General features: G+C 45.9%; 1 protein-coding gene across 1 annotated transcript in view; it reads left to right on the top strand.

Annotated features, from left to right (window-relative positions):
* Positions 1-15,175, top strand: part of LOC106604281 (clathrin interactor 1) — a 33,342-nt gene extending 18,167 nt beyond the window's left edge. The window contains exons 5-12 of the mRNA XM_014198768.3: positions 1,381-1,524; positions 3,953-4,148; positions 8,800-9,013; positions 9,139-9,232; positions 10,733-10,798; positions 10,883-11,154; positions 12,347-12,524; positions 12,902-15,175. Of these exons, the coding sequence (XP_014054243.1) occupies positions 1,381-1,524; positions 3,953-4,148; positions 8,800-9,013; positions 9,139-9,232; positions 10,733-10,798; positions 10,883-11,154; positions 12,347-12,524; positions 12,902-13,179 (1,442 nt within the window). The 3' untranslated portion in view covers positions 13,180-15,175. The remainder of the gene's footprint in view (positions 1-1,380; positions 1,525-3,952; positions 4,149-8,799; positions 9,014-9,138; positions 9,233-10,732; positions 10,799-10,882; positions 11,155-12,346; positions 12,525-12,901) is intronic.
* Positions 15,176-15,261: the final 86 nt, after the last annotated feature.

The following is a 15,261-nucleotide window of genomic DNA, read 5'->3' as shown; positions in this document are numbered from 1 at the left end:
CTGCCGTGTGTCTCTCTCTCGCTGTCTGCCGTGTGTCTCTCTCTCGCTGTCTGCCGTGTGTCTCTCTCTCGCTGTCTGCCGTGTGTCTCTCTCTCGCTGTCTGCCGTGTGTCTCTCTCTCGCTGTCTGCCGTGTGTCTCTCTCTCGCTGTCTGCCGTGTGTCTCTCTCTCGCTGTCTGCCGTGTGTCTCTCTCTCGCTGTCTGCCGTGTGTCTCTCTCTCGCTGTCTGCCGTGTGTCTCTCTCTCGCTGTCTGCCGTGTGTCTCTCTCTCGCTGTCTGCCGTGTGTCTCTCTCTCGCTGTCTGCCGTGTGTCTCTCTCTCGCTGTCTGCCGTGTGTCTCTCTCTCGCTGTCTGCCGTGTGTCTCTCCGCTCTCGCTGTCTGCCGTGTGTCTCTCTCTCGCTGTCTGCCGTGTGTCTCTCTCTCGCTGTCTGCCGTGTGCTCTCTCTCTCGCTGTCTGCCGTGTCTCTCTAGCTCTCGCTGTCTGCCGTGTCTCTCTCGCTCTCGCTGTCTGCCGTGTCTCTCTCGCTCTCGCTGTCTGCCGTGTCTCTCTCGCTCTCGCTGTCTGCCGTGTCTCTCTCGCTCTCGCTGTCTGCCGTGTCTCTCTCGCTCTCGCTGTCTGCCGTGCTCTCGTCTCTCGCCGTGCTCTCTCGCTCTCGCTCGCCTGTCTCTCTCTCGCTGTCTGCCGTGTCTCTCTCGCTCTCGCTGTCTGCCGTGTCTCTCTCGCTCTCGCTGTCTGCCGTGTCTCTCTCGCTCTCGCTGTCTGCCGTGTGTCTCTCTCTCGCTGTCTGCCGTGTGTCTCTCTCTCGCTGTCTGCCGTGTGTCTCTCTCTGCTCTCTCTCCCATCTTTCTCTTGACTGTGGAGTAGAATCTGTATTAACTGTCCTCAGTACATCTGTCTGAGTGTTTTGTAATGAAGTGTTCGTTTAGAACCAGACAAAGGGGCCAGTGTTCAGTCGGTGTTGTAGCATTCATAAGCACTGCTTAAACCACAAGCAGCTCTACCACACACTGCTCTGCTCCAAAGCAGAGGTAAATCACTCCCCTCACCACCACATAGGCTTGTGAACCCAGACTGACAGACTGTTTAACAAGGCTACTCACCACAACCACTGTACACGTTTATTATTCACACACTGCTGTGGACTTGTTCTGCATTTTGTCTTCTCAAAACATGTTCTCCCACCTGACATTCTGAATACACTGATCCACTTCCTACATTTTGATCTGCAGTCCTGTTGCAGTTTTTAGAGTTCAATGTTCTTCTGAAAAGGCACCTCTGTTTATAGGAGAATGGAACAACAGCTGTCTTGAGTCATAACACCAGCTTGTCAATAACCTTCATCTTCTCTAATTTTGACTTTTTCCTCTACGTCTGTGTAGATGAGAACGGTAAGGACCAGGGAGTGAACGTGCGTCAAAAGGTGAAGGAGATGGTGGATCTAATCCAGGATGATGATAGACTGAGAGAGGAGAGGAAGAAGGCAAAGAAGAACAAAGACAAATACATCGGCGTGTCCTCTGACGGTATGGGGGGAGGGTTCAGCAGATACAGGAAGTCCTCTGACGGTATGGGGGGAGGGTTCAGCAGATACAGGAAGTCCTCTGACGGTATGGGGGGAGGGTTCAGCAGATACAGGAAGTCCTCTGACGGTATGGGGGGAGGGTTCAGCAGATACAGGAAGTCCTCTGACGGTATGGGGGGAGGGTTCAGCAGATACAGGAAGTCCTCTGACGGTATGGGGGGAGGGTTCAGCAGATACAGGAAGTCCTCTGACGGTATGGGGGGAGGGTTCAGCAGATACAGGAAGTCCTCTGACGGTATGGGGGGAGGGTTCAGCAGATACAGGAAGTCCTCTGACGGTATGGGGGGAGGGTTCAGCAGATACAGGAAGTCCTCTGACGGTATGGGGGGAGGGTTCAGCAGATACAGGAAGTCCTCTGACGGTATGGGGGGAGGGTTCAGCAGATACAGGAAGTCCTCTGACGGTATGGGGGGAGGGTTCAGCAGATACAGGAAGTCCTCTGACGGTATGGGGGGAGGGTTCAGCAGATACAGGAAGTCCTCTGACGGTATGGGGGGAGGGTTCAGCAGATACAGGAAGTCCTCTGACGGTATGGGGGGAGGGTTCAGCAGATACAGGAAGTCCTCTGACGGTATGGGGGGAGGGTTCAGCAGATACAGGAAGTCCTCTGACGGTATGGGGGGAGGGTTCAGCAGATACAGGAAGTCCTCTGACGGTATGGGGGGAGGGTTCAGCAGATACAGGAAGTCCTCTGACGGTATGGGGGGAGGGTTCAGCAGATACAGTAAGTCAATCTGGAACACAAACAGACATACATTGGAGTGTCCTCTGATCTTTTAAAGGGCGCCATCACTCACTATCTATCTATCTATCTATCTCACATCTTCACACCCCCCCCCCCCCCCCGGGCTTTGTTGGCATGTGAAACATGTTTACATTGCCAAGGCAAGTGAAGTAGATAATAAATAATAAAAAATGAACTGTAAACATTACACTTCCAAAAGAACAAGGACATTTTAAATGTGTTGTAATGATATGCAAACAGTTAAAGTACAAAAGGGAAAATAAATAAACATAAATATGGGTTGTATTTACAATGGGTGTTTGTTCTTCACTGGTTGCCCTTTTCTTGTGGCAACAGGTCACAAATCTTACTGCTGTGATGGAACACTGGTATTTCACCCAAAAGATATGGGAGTTTATCAAAATTGGATTTGTGTTCGAATTCTTTGTGGATCTGTGTAATCTGAGGGAAATATGTGTCTCTAATATGGTTATACATTTGGCAGGAGGTTAGGAAGTGCAGCTCAGTTTCCACCTCATTTTGTGGGCAGTGTGCACATAGCCTGTCTTCTCTTGAGACCAGGTCTGCCTACGGCGGCCTTTCTCAATAGCAAGGCTATGCTCACGGAGTCTGTACATAGTCAAAGCTTTCCTTAAGTTTGGGTCAGTCACAGTGGTCAGGTATTCTGCCACTGTGTACTCTCTGTTTAGGGCCAAATAGCATTTTAGTTTGCTCAGTTTTTTTGTAATTTCTTTCCAATGCATCAAGTAATTATCTTTTTGTTTTCTCATGATTTGGTTGGGTCTAACTGTGTTGCTGTCCTGGGGCTCTGTGGGGTGTGCTTGTGTTTGTGAACAGAGCCCCAGGACCAGCTTGTTTAGGGGACTCTTCTCCAGGTTCATCTCTCTGTAGGTGATGGCTTTGTTATGGAAGGTTTGGGAATCGCTTCCTTTTAGGTGGTTGTAGAATTTAACGGCTCTTTTCTCGATTTTGATAATTAGTGGGTATCGGCCAAATTCTGCTCTTCATGCATTATTTGGTGTTTTACGTTGTACACAGAGGATATTTTTGCAGAATTCTGCATGCAGAGTCTCAATTTGGTGTTTGTCCCATTTTGTGAATTATTGGTTGGTGAGCAGAGCCCAGACCTCACAACCATAAAGGGCAATGGGTTCTATAACTGATTCAAGTATTTTTTGCCAGATCCTAAGTGGTATGTCGAATGTTATGTTCCTTTTGATGGCATAGAAGGCCCTTCTTGCCTTGTTTCTCAGATCGTTCACAGCTTTGTGGAAGTTACCTGTGGTGCTGATGTTTAGGCCGAGGTATGTATAGTTTTTTGTGTGCTCTAGGGCAACAGTGTCTAGATGGAATTTCTATTTGTGGTCCTGGTGACTGGACCTTTTTTGGAACACCATTATTTTGTCTTACTAAGATTTACTGTCAGGGCCCAGGTCTGGCAGAATCTGTGCAGAAGATCTAGGTGCTGCTGTAGGCCCTCCTTGGTTGGTGACAGAAGCACCAGATCAACCGTAGACATTTGACTTCAGATTCTAGTAGGGTAAGGCTGGGTGCTGCAGACTGTTCTAGTGCTCTCGCCAATTCGTTGATATACATCTCTCTTCTCTCTCCTTTCTCTCTCCAGCGAGTGACCGGTATGATTCTGGCGGTAATGAGGGAAGCAGTAGAGGGAAGTGGGATGAGGACTGGAAGAGAGACCAAGGCCAGTTTCCCTTCAGTGAGAAACTGGGGGAGATCAGTGATAAGATTGGCAGCACCATCGACGACACCATCAACAAGTTCAAGAAGCAGAGCAGAGATGACTCACCAGACAGATTCAGGTAAGGACAGAGTTGATTCACCAGACAGATTCAGGTAAGGAGAGAGTTGATTCACCAGACAGATTCAGGTTAGGAGAGAGAACAGTTCCCCTGGGTGAGATTGCAAGAAAGACTAAGGAAATGTATTAATAACTCAAATCAAGAGCGGGAGGTGGAGCCTTACAACCTGAGGTACAGGGAGAAGTTGGAGCTACCCTCTGTCCTCCTCATATCATATTACAGTATGTTAGAGAGCTACCCTCTGTCCTCCTCATATCATATTACAGTATGTTAGAGAGCTACCCTCTGTCCTCCTCATATCACATTACAGTATGTTAGAGAGCTACCCTGTCCTCCTCATATCATATTACAGTATGTTAGAGAGCTACTGTCTGTCTCATATCACATTACAGTATGTTAGAGAGCTACCCTCTGTCCTCATATCACATTACAGTATGTTAGAGAGCTACCCTCTGTCCTCCTCATGTCATATTACAGTATGTTAGAGAGCTACCCTCTGTCCTCCTCATATCATATTACAGTATGTTAGAGCTACCCTCTGTCCTCCTCATATCACATTACAGTATGTTAGAGAGCTACCCTCTGTCCTCCTCATATCACATTACAGTATGTTAGAGAGCTACCCTCTGTCCTCCTCATATCACATTACAGTATGTTAGAGAGCTACCCTCTGTCCTCCTCATATCACATTACAGTATGTTAGAGAGCTACCCTCTGTCCTCATATCATATTACAGTATGTTAGAGAGCTACCCTCTGTCCTCCTCATATCACATTACAGTATGTTAGAGAGCTACCCTCTGTCCTCATATCATATTACAGTATGTTAGAGAGCTACCCTCTGTCCTCCTCATATCATATTACAGTATGTTAGAGAGCTACCCTCTGTCCTCCTCATATCATATTACAGTATGTTAGAGAGCTACCCTCTGTCCTCCTCATATCACATTACAGTATGTTAGAGAGCTACCCTCTGTCCTCATATCATATTACAGTATGTTAGAGAGCTACCCTCTGTCCTCATATCATATTACAGTATGTTAGAGAGCTACCCTCTGTCCTCCTCATATCACATTACAGTATGTTAGAGAGCTACCCTCTGTCCTCCTCATATCACATTACAGTATGTTAGAGAGCTACCCTCTGTCCTCCTCATATCACATTACAGTATGTTAGAGAGCTACCCTCTGTCCTCCTCATATCACATTACAGTATGTTAGAGCTACCCTCTGTCCTCCTCATATCACATTACAGTATGTTAGAGAGCTACCCTCTGTCCTCCTCATATCACATTACAGTATGTTAGAGCTACCCTCTGTCCTCCTCATATCATATTACAGTATGTTAGAGAGCTACCCTCTGTCCTCCTCATATCATATTACAGTATGTTAGAGAGCTACCCTCTGTCCTCCTCATATCACATTACAGTATGTTAGAGAGCTACCCTCTGTCCTCCTCATATCACATTACAGTGTGTTAGAGCTACCCTCTGTCCTCCTCATATCACATTACAGTATGTTAGAGCTACCCTCTGTCCTCCTCATATCACATTACAGTATGTTAGAGAGCTACCCTCTGTCCTCCTCATATCACATTACAGTATGTTAGAGCTACCCTCTGTCCTCCTCATATCACATTACAGTATGTTAGAGAGCTACCCTCTGTCCTCCTCATATTACAGTATGTTAGAGAGCTACCCTCTGTCCTCCTCATATCACATTACAGTATGTTAGAGAGCTACCCTCTGTCCTCCTCATCACATTACAGTATGTTAGAGAGCTACCCTCTGTCCTCCTCATATCATATTACAGTATGTTAGAGAACTACCCTCTGTCCTCCTCATATCATATTACAGTATGTTAGAGAGCTACCCTCTGTCCTCCTCATATCACATTACAGTATGTTAGAGAGCTACCCTCTGTCCTCCTCATATCACATTACAGTATGTTAGAGCTACCCTCTGTCCTCCTCATATCATATTACAGTATGTTAGAGCTACCCTCTGTCCTCCTCATATCATATTACAGTATGTTAGAGCTACCCTCTGTCCTCCTCATATCACATTACAGTATGTTAGAGCTACCCTCTGTCCTCCTCATATCACATTACAGTATGTTAGAGCTACCCTCTGTCCTCCTCATATCACATTACAGTATGTTAGAGAGCTACCCTCTGTCCTCCTCATATCACATTACAGTATGTTAGAGAGCTACGCTCTGTCCTCCTCATATCACATTACAGTATGTTAGAGAGCTACCCTCTGTCCTCCTCATATCATATTACAGTATGTTAGAGAGCTACCCTCTGTCCTCCATATCATATTACAGTATGTTAGAGAGCTACCCTCTGTCCTCCTCATATCACATTACAGTGTGTTAGAGAGCTACCCTCTGTCCTCCTCATATCACATTACAGTATGTTAGAGAGCTACCCTCTGTCCTCCTCATATCACATTACAGTATGTTAGAGAGCTACCCTCTGTCCTCCTCATATCATATTACAGTATGTTAGAGAGCTACCCTCTGTCCTCCTCATATCATATTACAGTATGTTAGAGAGCTACCCTCTGTCCTCCTCATATCATATTACAGTATGTTAGAGAGCTACCCTCTGTCCTCCTCATATCACATTACAGTATGTTAGAGAGCTACCCTCTGTCCTCCTCATATCATATTACAGTATGTTAGAGAGCTACCCTCTGTCCTCCTCATATCATATTACAGTATGTTAGAGAGCTACCCTCTGTCCTCCGCTATAACATGCCAACCTAGATTCAAGATGGCGGCAGGGCAGTTTTGCTGAGCGTGTTGTCACACTGTTTGTTTGTTTCAAGTGTTACAATTTTTGTATTACTTAGTAAAACCGTTATAGGCTGAGAGAGTTGTCCTCAAACAACAGGTAAAATCTAAAATCCTACAGGATCAAAGCGTTAAAATCGCTTGTAAACCAAGCAATGTTATCTGCTGGTTTCTACTGGAGACAGGGCCGGTATGGTGCCCGCCCTGAAAGCTGAGTGAGGATATATCTGTGCTGTGACTGACTGTCTAGACACGTTGGGCCGTCTAGGCCTTGGATACTCCTCGACGGTCAGGTTTTTCATCTGTGTTCCGCCAATCTACCAGAGTCTTCTGACTCTCCTGCCTTGCTGTGTTTTGTGTGGTGGCAGCTGCAGGTCGGTATCTGCACTGTGACATAACATGTAGATGTGCTGGGCTTCCTAGCCCAGGATATCCCCACCGGATGGGCTCGCCACCGCTGATTGGCTGGTCTACTGGGCCTGCTGCTGCCTCACTGTGCGGTAGCCTACTGCAAGGCGACTGGGCACATTGACCAGATCCACACACTGGGCGCATTGACCAGATCCACACACTGGGCGCATTGACCAGATCCACACACTGGGCGCATTGACCAGATCCACACACTGGGCTCATTGACCAGATCCACACACTGGGCTCATTGACCAGATCCACACACTGGGCTCATTGACCAGATCCACACACTGGGCTCATTGACCAGATCCACACACTGGGCGCATTGACCAGATCCACACACTGGGCTCATTGACCAGATCCACACACTGGGCTCATTGACCAGATCCACACACTGGGCTCATTGACCAGATCCACACACTGGGCTCATTGACCAGATCCACACACTGGGCGCATTGACCAGATCCACACATTCTTGCAGCGGCTGTTAAACGCGCTGGCGTTCTAACTAAGGCAGCAATGCTTGGGCACACACTTGGTTTCTGACTCTGCTGGACCTGTAGCCTACAGCTGAACATTTTTGGGAATTTAAGGTTTCAAAAGACTGACTCTGCATACTTTTATTTGTTTTCTTTTTGTTTTAGTGAACTGTTGTATTCAGTGGTTAAAATGTGTTTTTGTACAAATGGTTTTAATTGCTGCCTACATGGGTTATGGCTCATTACATTGTTCTTGATAACTATCTCATCTCCCTAACCCAGAGATACTACCAAATCCTACTTTAACTGATAGTCTAGCAGCTGGTATCTTTGAGTCTGGACACGGTGTACGTGTCATGGTGCTTTAAGATTTATTACCAATGCTAGATCTCTCACCCATCACTGTGATGTGTATGCTGTGGTGCAGTGGACGTCTCTCTCCACTAGGAGGCTAAAGCATAGATGGGACAACTCCCTTTGTATCTCTGTTCCTCACTGACCAGATCAGTCACTCAATACAGTCTTCGTTCACAGTCACTGCTGTCCTTGTCTGTTCCTAAGGCTAGAACTGACATGGGGAAACAATCTTTTTTCCCATAATGCCCCTTCATCCTGGAACATGCTTCAAAATATATTAAAGTTAGGGGAGTTAGTGTCCTTGCCTGTTAAGACTGACAACACTTTGATTAGCTGCAATTGTTTTTAATCTTCAAATGCATCTGGAACTTGGGACTCTTTTGTCTTTTGTATTTGTCTGTAATATTTTATGTACACACTGCTATGTCCCTGTTTGGCCTTCTTGCCAGGTCACCTTAGCAAAAGAGCTTTTTAACCTCAATGGCTCTAAAGGTTAAATAAACAAATATTACAGTATATCAAAAACCTGATGTTCTGTCATACTTTAGTCCCACGCGTTTTCTATTGAATTATCCCCAAAACAAAGCGTCCTCTTTGGTCTCCTTAGTGACAACGAGGAGGAACGAGGTCGCCCGTCGCAGAATGGCCAGTCTGGGAGGTCAGTGTTCAAAGACGAGGAGGAAACCGTGACGACCAAGAGCGTCCAGGCAACAGAAACCACAGCAACCAAGAAGAGAGGCGGGGTTCCATCCAAAACTGTGTCCCTGGGAGCCGCGGCCCACTACACAGGAGACAAGAGCCCTGATACCTCTGCAAAACAGGTGCGTCCATGTGCATTCAGTCCATGCTGGTCCACTCTAGCTTATTGCTGCCATCTAGTGTTAAGTGGACAGTGCAGTCTCGCTCCCTCTGTCTCTACTCACATCTCTCCTTCTCTCTGTTCCAGACTCTGTCCGCAGCAGCACCCCAGCCCTCCAGTAGTGGTCTGGCTGACCTATTGATGGTAGATACAGGACCCAACCAGCCTGCAGCAACCACCGGTAACTACACAATGAGAGGACATCATAGAGGGTTAGGGGGAGGTAGTGTAGTTGCAGAACATCTCGGAGGGTTAGGGGGAGGTAGTGTAGTTACAGGACATCATGGAGGGTTAGGGGGAGGTAGTGTAGTTACAGGACATCATGGAGGGTTAGGGGGAGGTAGTGTAGTTACAGAACATCATGGAGGGTTAGGGGGAGGTAGTGTAGAGGACATCATGGAGGGTTAGGGGGAGGTAGTGTAGAGGACATCATGGAGGGTTAGGGGGAGGTAGTGTAGAGGACATCATGGAGGGTTAGGGGGAGGTAGTGTAGTTACAGAACATCATGGAGGGTTAGGGGGAGGTAGTGTAGAGGACATCATGGAGGGTTAGGGGGAGGTAGTGTAGTTACAGAACATCATGGAGGGTTAGGGGGAGGTAGTGTAGAGGACATCATGGAGGGTTAGGGGGAGGTAGTGTAGTTACAGGACATCATGGAGGGTTAGGGGGAGGTAGTGTAGTTACAGGACATCGTGGAGGGTTAGGGGGAGGTAGTGTAGTTACAGGACATCATGGAGGGTTAGGGGGAGGTAGTGTAGTTACAGGACATCATGGAGGATTAGGGGGAGGTAGTGTAGTTACAGGACATCATGGAGGATTAGGGGGAGGTAGTGTAGTTACAGGACATCATGGAGGGTTAGGGGGAGGTAGTGTAGTTACAGGACATCATGGAGGGTTAGGGGGAGGTAGTGTAGAGGACATCATGGAGGGTTAGGGGGAGGTAGTGTAGAGGACATCATGGAGGGTTAGGGGGAGGTAGTGTAGAGGACATCATGGAGGGTTAGGGGGAGGTAGTGTAGTTACAGAACATCATGGAGGGTTAGGGGGAGGTAGTGTAGAGGACATCATGGAGGGTTAGGGGGAGGTAGTGTAGTTACAGAACATCATGGAGGGTTAGGGGGAGGTAGTGTAGAGGACATCATGGAGGGTTAGGGGGAGGTAGTGTAGTTACAGAACATCATGGAGGGTTAGGGGGAGGTAGTGTAGAGGACATCATGGAGGGTTAGGGGGAGGTAGTGTAGTTACAGGACATCATGGAGGGTTAGGGGGAGGTAGTGTAGTTACAGGACATCATGGAGGGTTAGGGGGAGGTAGTGTAGTTACAGGACATCATGGAGGGTTAGGGGGAGGTAGTGTAGTTACAGGACATCATGGAGGATTAGGGGGAGGTAGTGTAGTTACAGGACATCATGGAGGATTAGGGGGAGGTAGTGTAGTTACAGGACATCATGGAGGATTAGGGGGAGGTAGTGTAGTTACAGGACATCATGGAGGGTTAGGGGGAGGTAGTGTAGTTACAGGACATCATGGAGGGTTAGGGGGAGGTAGTGTAGTTACAGGACATCATAGAGGGTTAGGGGGAGGTAGTGTAGTTACAGGACATCATGGAGGGTCTCTGGGCCGGTGTCTGGAAGCTGTCACAATTCACTCATTAAAGTGTTGTATGCATGTCTCTTTCCAGACCTGATAGGAGGATTTGCTGACTTCTCCTCACCTGCTGCCTCTGTCGGCCTCTCCACAATACCTGGTGAGTTTAGAAAGATTTTTATCGTTTTTTATAGTCTAGTTTATCCACTGTAACATTTTTCTTCTCTTTTCTCCTTCTCTCCAGCCTCCAGTGGGAACGGTGACTTTGGGGACTGGAATGCTTTCCCTGGGGGCCAGGCCCCCGTCCCCACCCCCTTCGCCCAGCCTCTGGCCCCCAGCAACACTGACCTGTTTGGGGCTCTGTCGGCCAGCTCTGCACCAGCTCCAGCCTCCGCTGACCTGTTTAACCTGATGGGTCCGGGCCAGACCCAGTCGCTCTCTGCCTCTCAGAGCCTCACCTTTAATATGACCAACACACAGACCATCAGCAGCACCATGCCACAGTCCAGATCACTGGTAAGAATACAGGACAGACAGTACATTAATTTACATCAGAAATTGTATTTGTGTCTGATCCACTGTTAATGAGAGGAGTGACAGTAACTGGCTGTGGTTTAGAGGAACACACACGAGAGAGAAACGGCAGAGAGCCAAGGTTTGCAGATGCTCCACCTTCCCTAGGGACAAACACACACACACACAATGAGAAGGAACCAGTTTGAGTCAGAAAACCATTCAATCTAATACAAGGTTGTTTGCATAGATAATATGTGCATGTTAAAAACCTGACCTACTTAAAAAAGACCAGCTTAGTTTAGCAGAATAATAAAACCTGACCTACTTAAAAAAGACCAGCTTAGTTTAGCAGAATAATAAAACCTGACCTACTTAAAAAAGACCAGCTTAGTTTAGCAGAATAATAAAACCTGACCTACTTAAAAAAGACCAGCTTAGTTTAGCAGAATAATAAAACCTGACCTACTTGTAAAAGCGACCACGACCAGCTTAGTTTAGCAGAATAATAAAACCTGACCTACTTAAAAAAGACCAGCTTAGTTTAGCAGAATAATAAAACCTGACCTACTTAAAAAAGACCAGCTTAGTTTAGCAGAATAATAAAACCTGACCTACTTAAAAAAGACCAGCTTAGTTTAGCAGAATAATAAAACCTGACCTACTTAAAAAAGACCAGCTTAGTTTAGCAGAATAATAAAACCTGACCTACTTAAAAAAGACCAGCTTAGTTTAGCAGAATAATAAAAGCTGACCTACTTAAAAAAGACCAGCTTAGTTTAGCAGAATAATAAAACCTGACCTACTTAAAAAAGACCAGCTTAGTTTAGCAGAATAATAAAACCTGACCTACTTAAAAAAGACCAGCTTAGTTTAGCAGAATAATAAAACCTGACCTACTTAAAAAAGACCAGCTTAGTTTAGCAGAATAATAAAACCTGACCTACTTAAAAAAGACCAGCTTAGTTTAGCAGAATAATAAAACCTGACCTACTTAAAAAAGACCAGCTTAGTTTAGCAGAATAATAAAACCTGACTCCCGATCTTGTTCATTCTGGTTAGATGAGATGTGTTTCCATGTAGATGCCTTCAGAGACAGCAGTTCAACCTTCATATGTCACCATTATATAGGTACCTTTAACATGACTATCTATTGGAACTGTCTACCAAATTGTCGCCCCTCCCCGCTTTCCAGTTGATGGGCGGGCCGTTGCAGCCCCAGCAGCAGCAAGTCATGCTGGGTACCCAGGGTTCCATGGGGTCAGCTATCCCCTCCACCTGGTCTGACTCTTCGGTCAACATCAGTCTGGACTTCCTGGCACCTGGTGTGCAGCCCCCCAAACCTGTCCAGCCCACCCTCAACACACTCCAAGGTGAGCCTAGTGTGTTTTGTAGTATAGACTGGGATAGAAAGAGTACTGTGTTTGTCTGGAGGGTGTTCAAAACGCTGCTGCATGTCTGTTGAACAAAACGTTGATTTGAGATCCATTCAGTTGTGGAGCATCCAAGATCCCCAGGGTGTGGAACTTTCTTCCTGTTATCAGGATGGGCACAAGACCACTCAAAAGGCTTTAGGTTCAGTCAGAATGGAAGAGTTGTTTTTATTTAACCTTAAGAGTACTATACTTGGGACTCCTTGTTGAGTATGGAATAGAAGGATGCTTGGTACAACTTGTGGAGTGTGTGAACCTGTGTGTGTGTGAGGTCATGCTGTCTTCTGACTCCACTTATTCCTGTTTCTGTCTTCTAGGAGGCCAGCCCCTCCCACCCATCAACATGCTCTCCCAGGGATTCGCCGGCATGGGCCTCGCATCCGCCCCCATCAGACCGGCAACAACTCCCATGATGCACCCTGGTGCTGGGATGGGCATGGCCCACAGCCAGGGCATGATGGGAATGGGCATGAACATGGTTGCCATGCCCCAGGCTAACATGACCATGGGGATCAGGATGCCAGCCATGTCTATGGGCTCTGGCATGGTACAGCAGCATGACGCATTCGCAGATTTCTGCAACTTCAGGAAGTGAGGGAAGAGGAAGAGAAGTGAGAGAGGAGGGCTGTTGTTTCTATTTTTCTCTCCATCCAATCGACCGTCTGTGAAGGATTGTAAAGAGCTGCAAACAAAGAGTACTTGAATGTTGTCAAATATCAAATACTGACTGCCACCCCTCCATTTCCTGTTTCTATCTTTTTTAAGTGATGTATAAAGATATGAATATACATGTATGTTTTAATCAGTTGGAACTAAGAGGGAGAACAGTAATGGTTGTTCAGGTTGAATCAGAGAGAACAACTAAGAGGGAGAGAGAGAGAGAAACCGTAACAGAATGAGACTCAGATTTTTTACTTTAAAATGTAAGCCAAACAAAAACCAATGATTTCAAAGTTAAACAACCCATACAATTATATGCACAAGGATGACTTTTAAACTTGTATGGCTTAACTTTGAAATAATGTTGTTTTCTGTTACCATGGAATTGCCCATATGAGTCTTCCTTGAAGAGAATGTCAGTGGGGGTTTTGCTTTACTTAACCAATTAAATGTCCAGAGCTGAAAAATATAGTTTTATATAATCCCACCCCAATAACTCCCCATCTCTTTTAGAATGTTAAGTTGCCTCAACCTGTCCCTTCCCTACAACTGTAAATATTACTATGGTGCGACGGACAAATAAGTTATTGAGTTCTTGATTATGATATGATGATGTCGTGAAGAAGTGTGTGTCAATTGGACGGAATCAGATGTCAATCAAGATGTTGCTATGGCAAGATACATTGCAATGGAGTCAGTCTTTTAATACTTACTTTATATATCAGCGTTCCACGCTCCCAATGTGGAATTTCTGTTCAATATTAGATTTAACAGATCAATCAGTTATTTTTTGATGGATCGATTTAATAACTGAATGAATGAGAAATGATAGGAAGCTGTGGTAATGATAAAACACAGATCTCCTTTGTGGCCTTTCTTATGGGTATATATTTTTTAAAGAAATATAATCCTTTTTTTCCTTGCATCCAAATAAGATGATGAGTAGATGTAGGAACAACCTGATGGTGGGCTGTGTTCTTTAAGTACTGCACATGGTGCCTGAGAGACTGAGACCTTTTTCCTTCATTACAACTATACAGTGGTTTAGACCGTTACTGTTAGGAGTCTACTGCACAGTATGTATGTGTGGTTCTTACTGTGCCCTCTGGCCCCTGGGAGCCTCTGGGAGTCGGGGGAAGTTGCCCCTAGATGCTGATCTTGGGTCAGTTTTGCACCCCCCCCCACTAATGGTTAAGGTTGGGATTGTGGGAGGGGAAGCTGATTCTAGATCTGTACTTGGGGGAAACGCCACCCCAGAGCGTACAGCATCTCTGAAGGAGGTTTCTCAGACAGTCCAGGTTCAGGAGAGGATTTTTATTTTTTGGGATTCATCCCATATAGCACCCTATTCACTTTGTAGTGCACTACTTCCGACCAGGGCCCATTAGGACCTGGCTCAAAAGTAGTGCACTATATAGGAAATGGGTGCAATTTGGGATGCACACTCTGTACATGTTGTCAGGACCATCTCCCATGTAGACTCCTCTGGCTCAGAGCTATGTCGTCTTCCATGAGTTGGGGTCAATTCCATTTCAATTCTGGAGGTACACTGAAATTACAATTTTCTTCAATGCTTTTCAATTACAATTTGGTTTACTTTCTGAATTGACCCCAACCCTGCACACACAGTAGTCTGTCTGAGAGGAGGCATTACCTGTTGGAAACGACCAAAATCTATCCACTCGTTTGTTTTTTCTAAGAGATGTTTTTATTCTTAAGTTGTTTTATTTTTTCTACTTATTACAATTGTTCTGAGATCTTTGGTATTGTGGGATTGTTACTGAAAAGGAAACACTAGTTTATGCAAATGTGCAAAAAGAAAAAGTGAAGCATCACCAACGAAAGAAGCCTTGAAGATGTCGTTTTTCTTTTTGTTTGATTTGATTGGCCCATCATGATCCTGTATCTGACATTAAAACAGTTTGATTACAGTTTGGTAATGAAGTGTTTATTTCACTTAAGACCAACTTGGTTACTACTGCATTGGAGTAGAGCAGTGGCCTTGGAACCTGCTGAA

The sequence above is a fragment of the Salmo salar genome, chromosome 05 (assembly GCF_965601325.2).
Source record: "Salmo salar chromosome 05, fSalSal1, whole genome shotgun sequence".
NCBI classification, from domain to species: Eukaryota; Metazoa; Chordata; class Actinopteri; order Salmoniformes; family Salmonidae; genus Salmo; species Salmo salar.
This window is presented reverse-complemented; position numbering and strand designations above follow the sequence as displayed.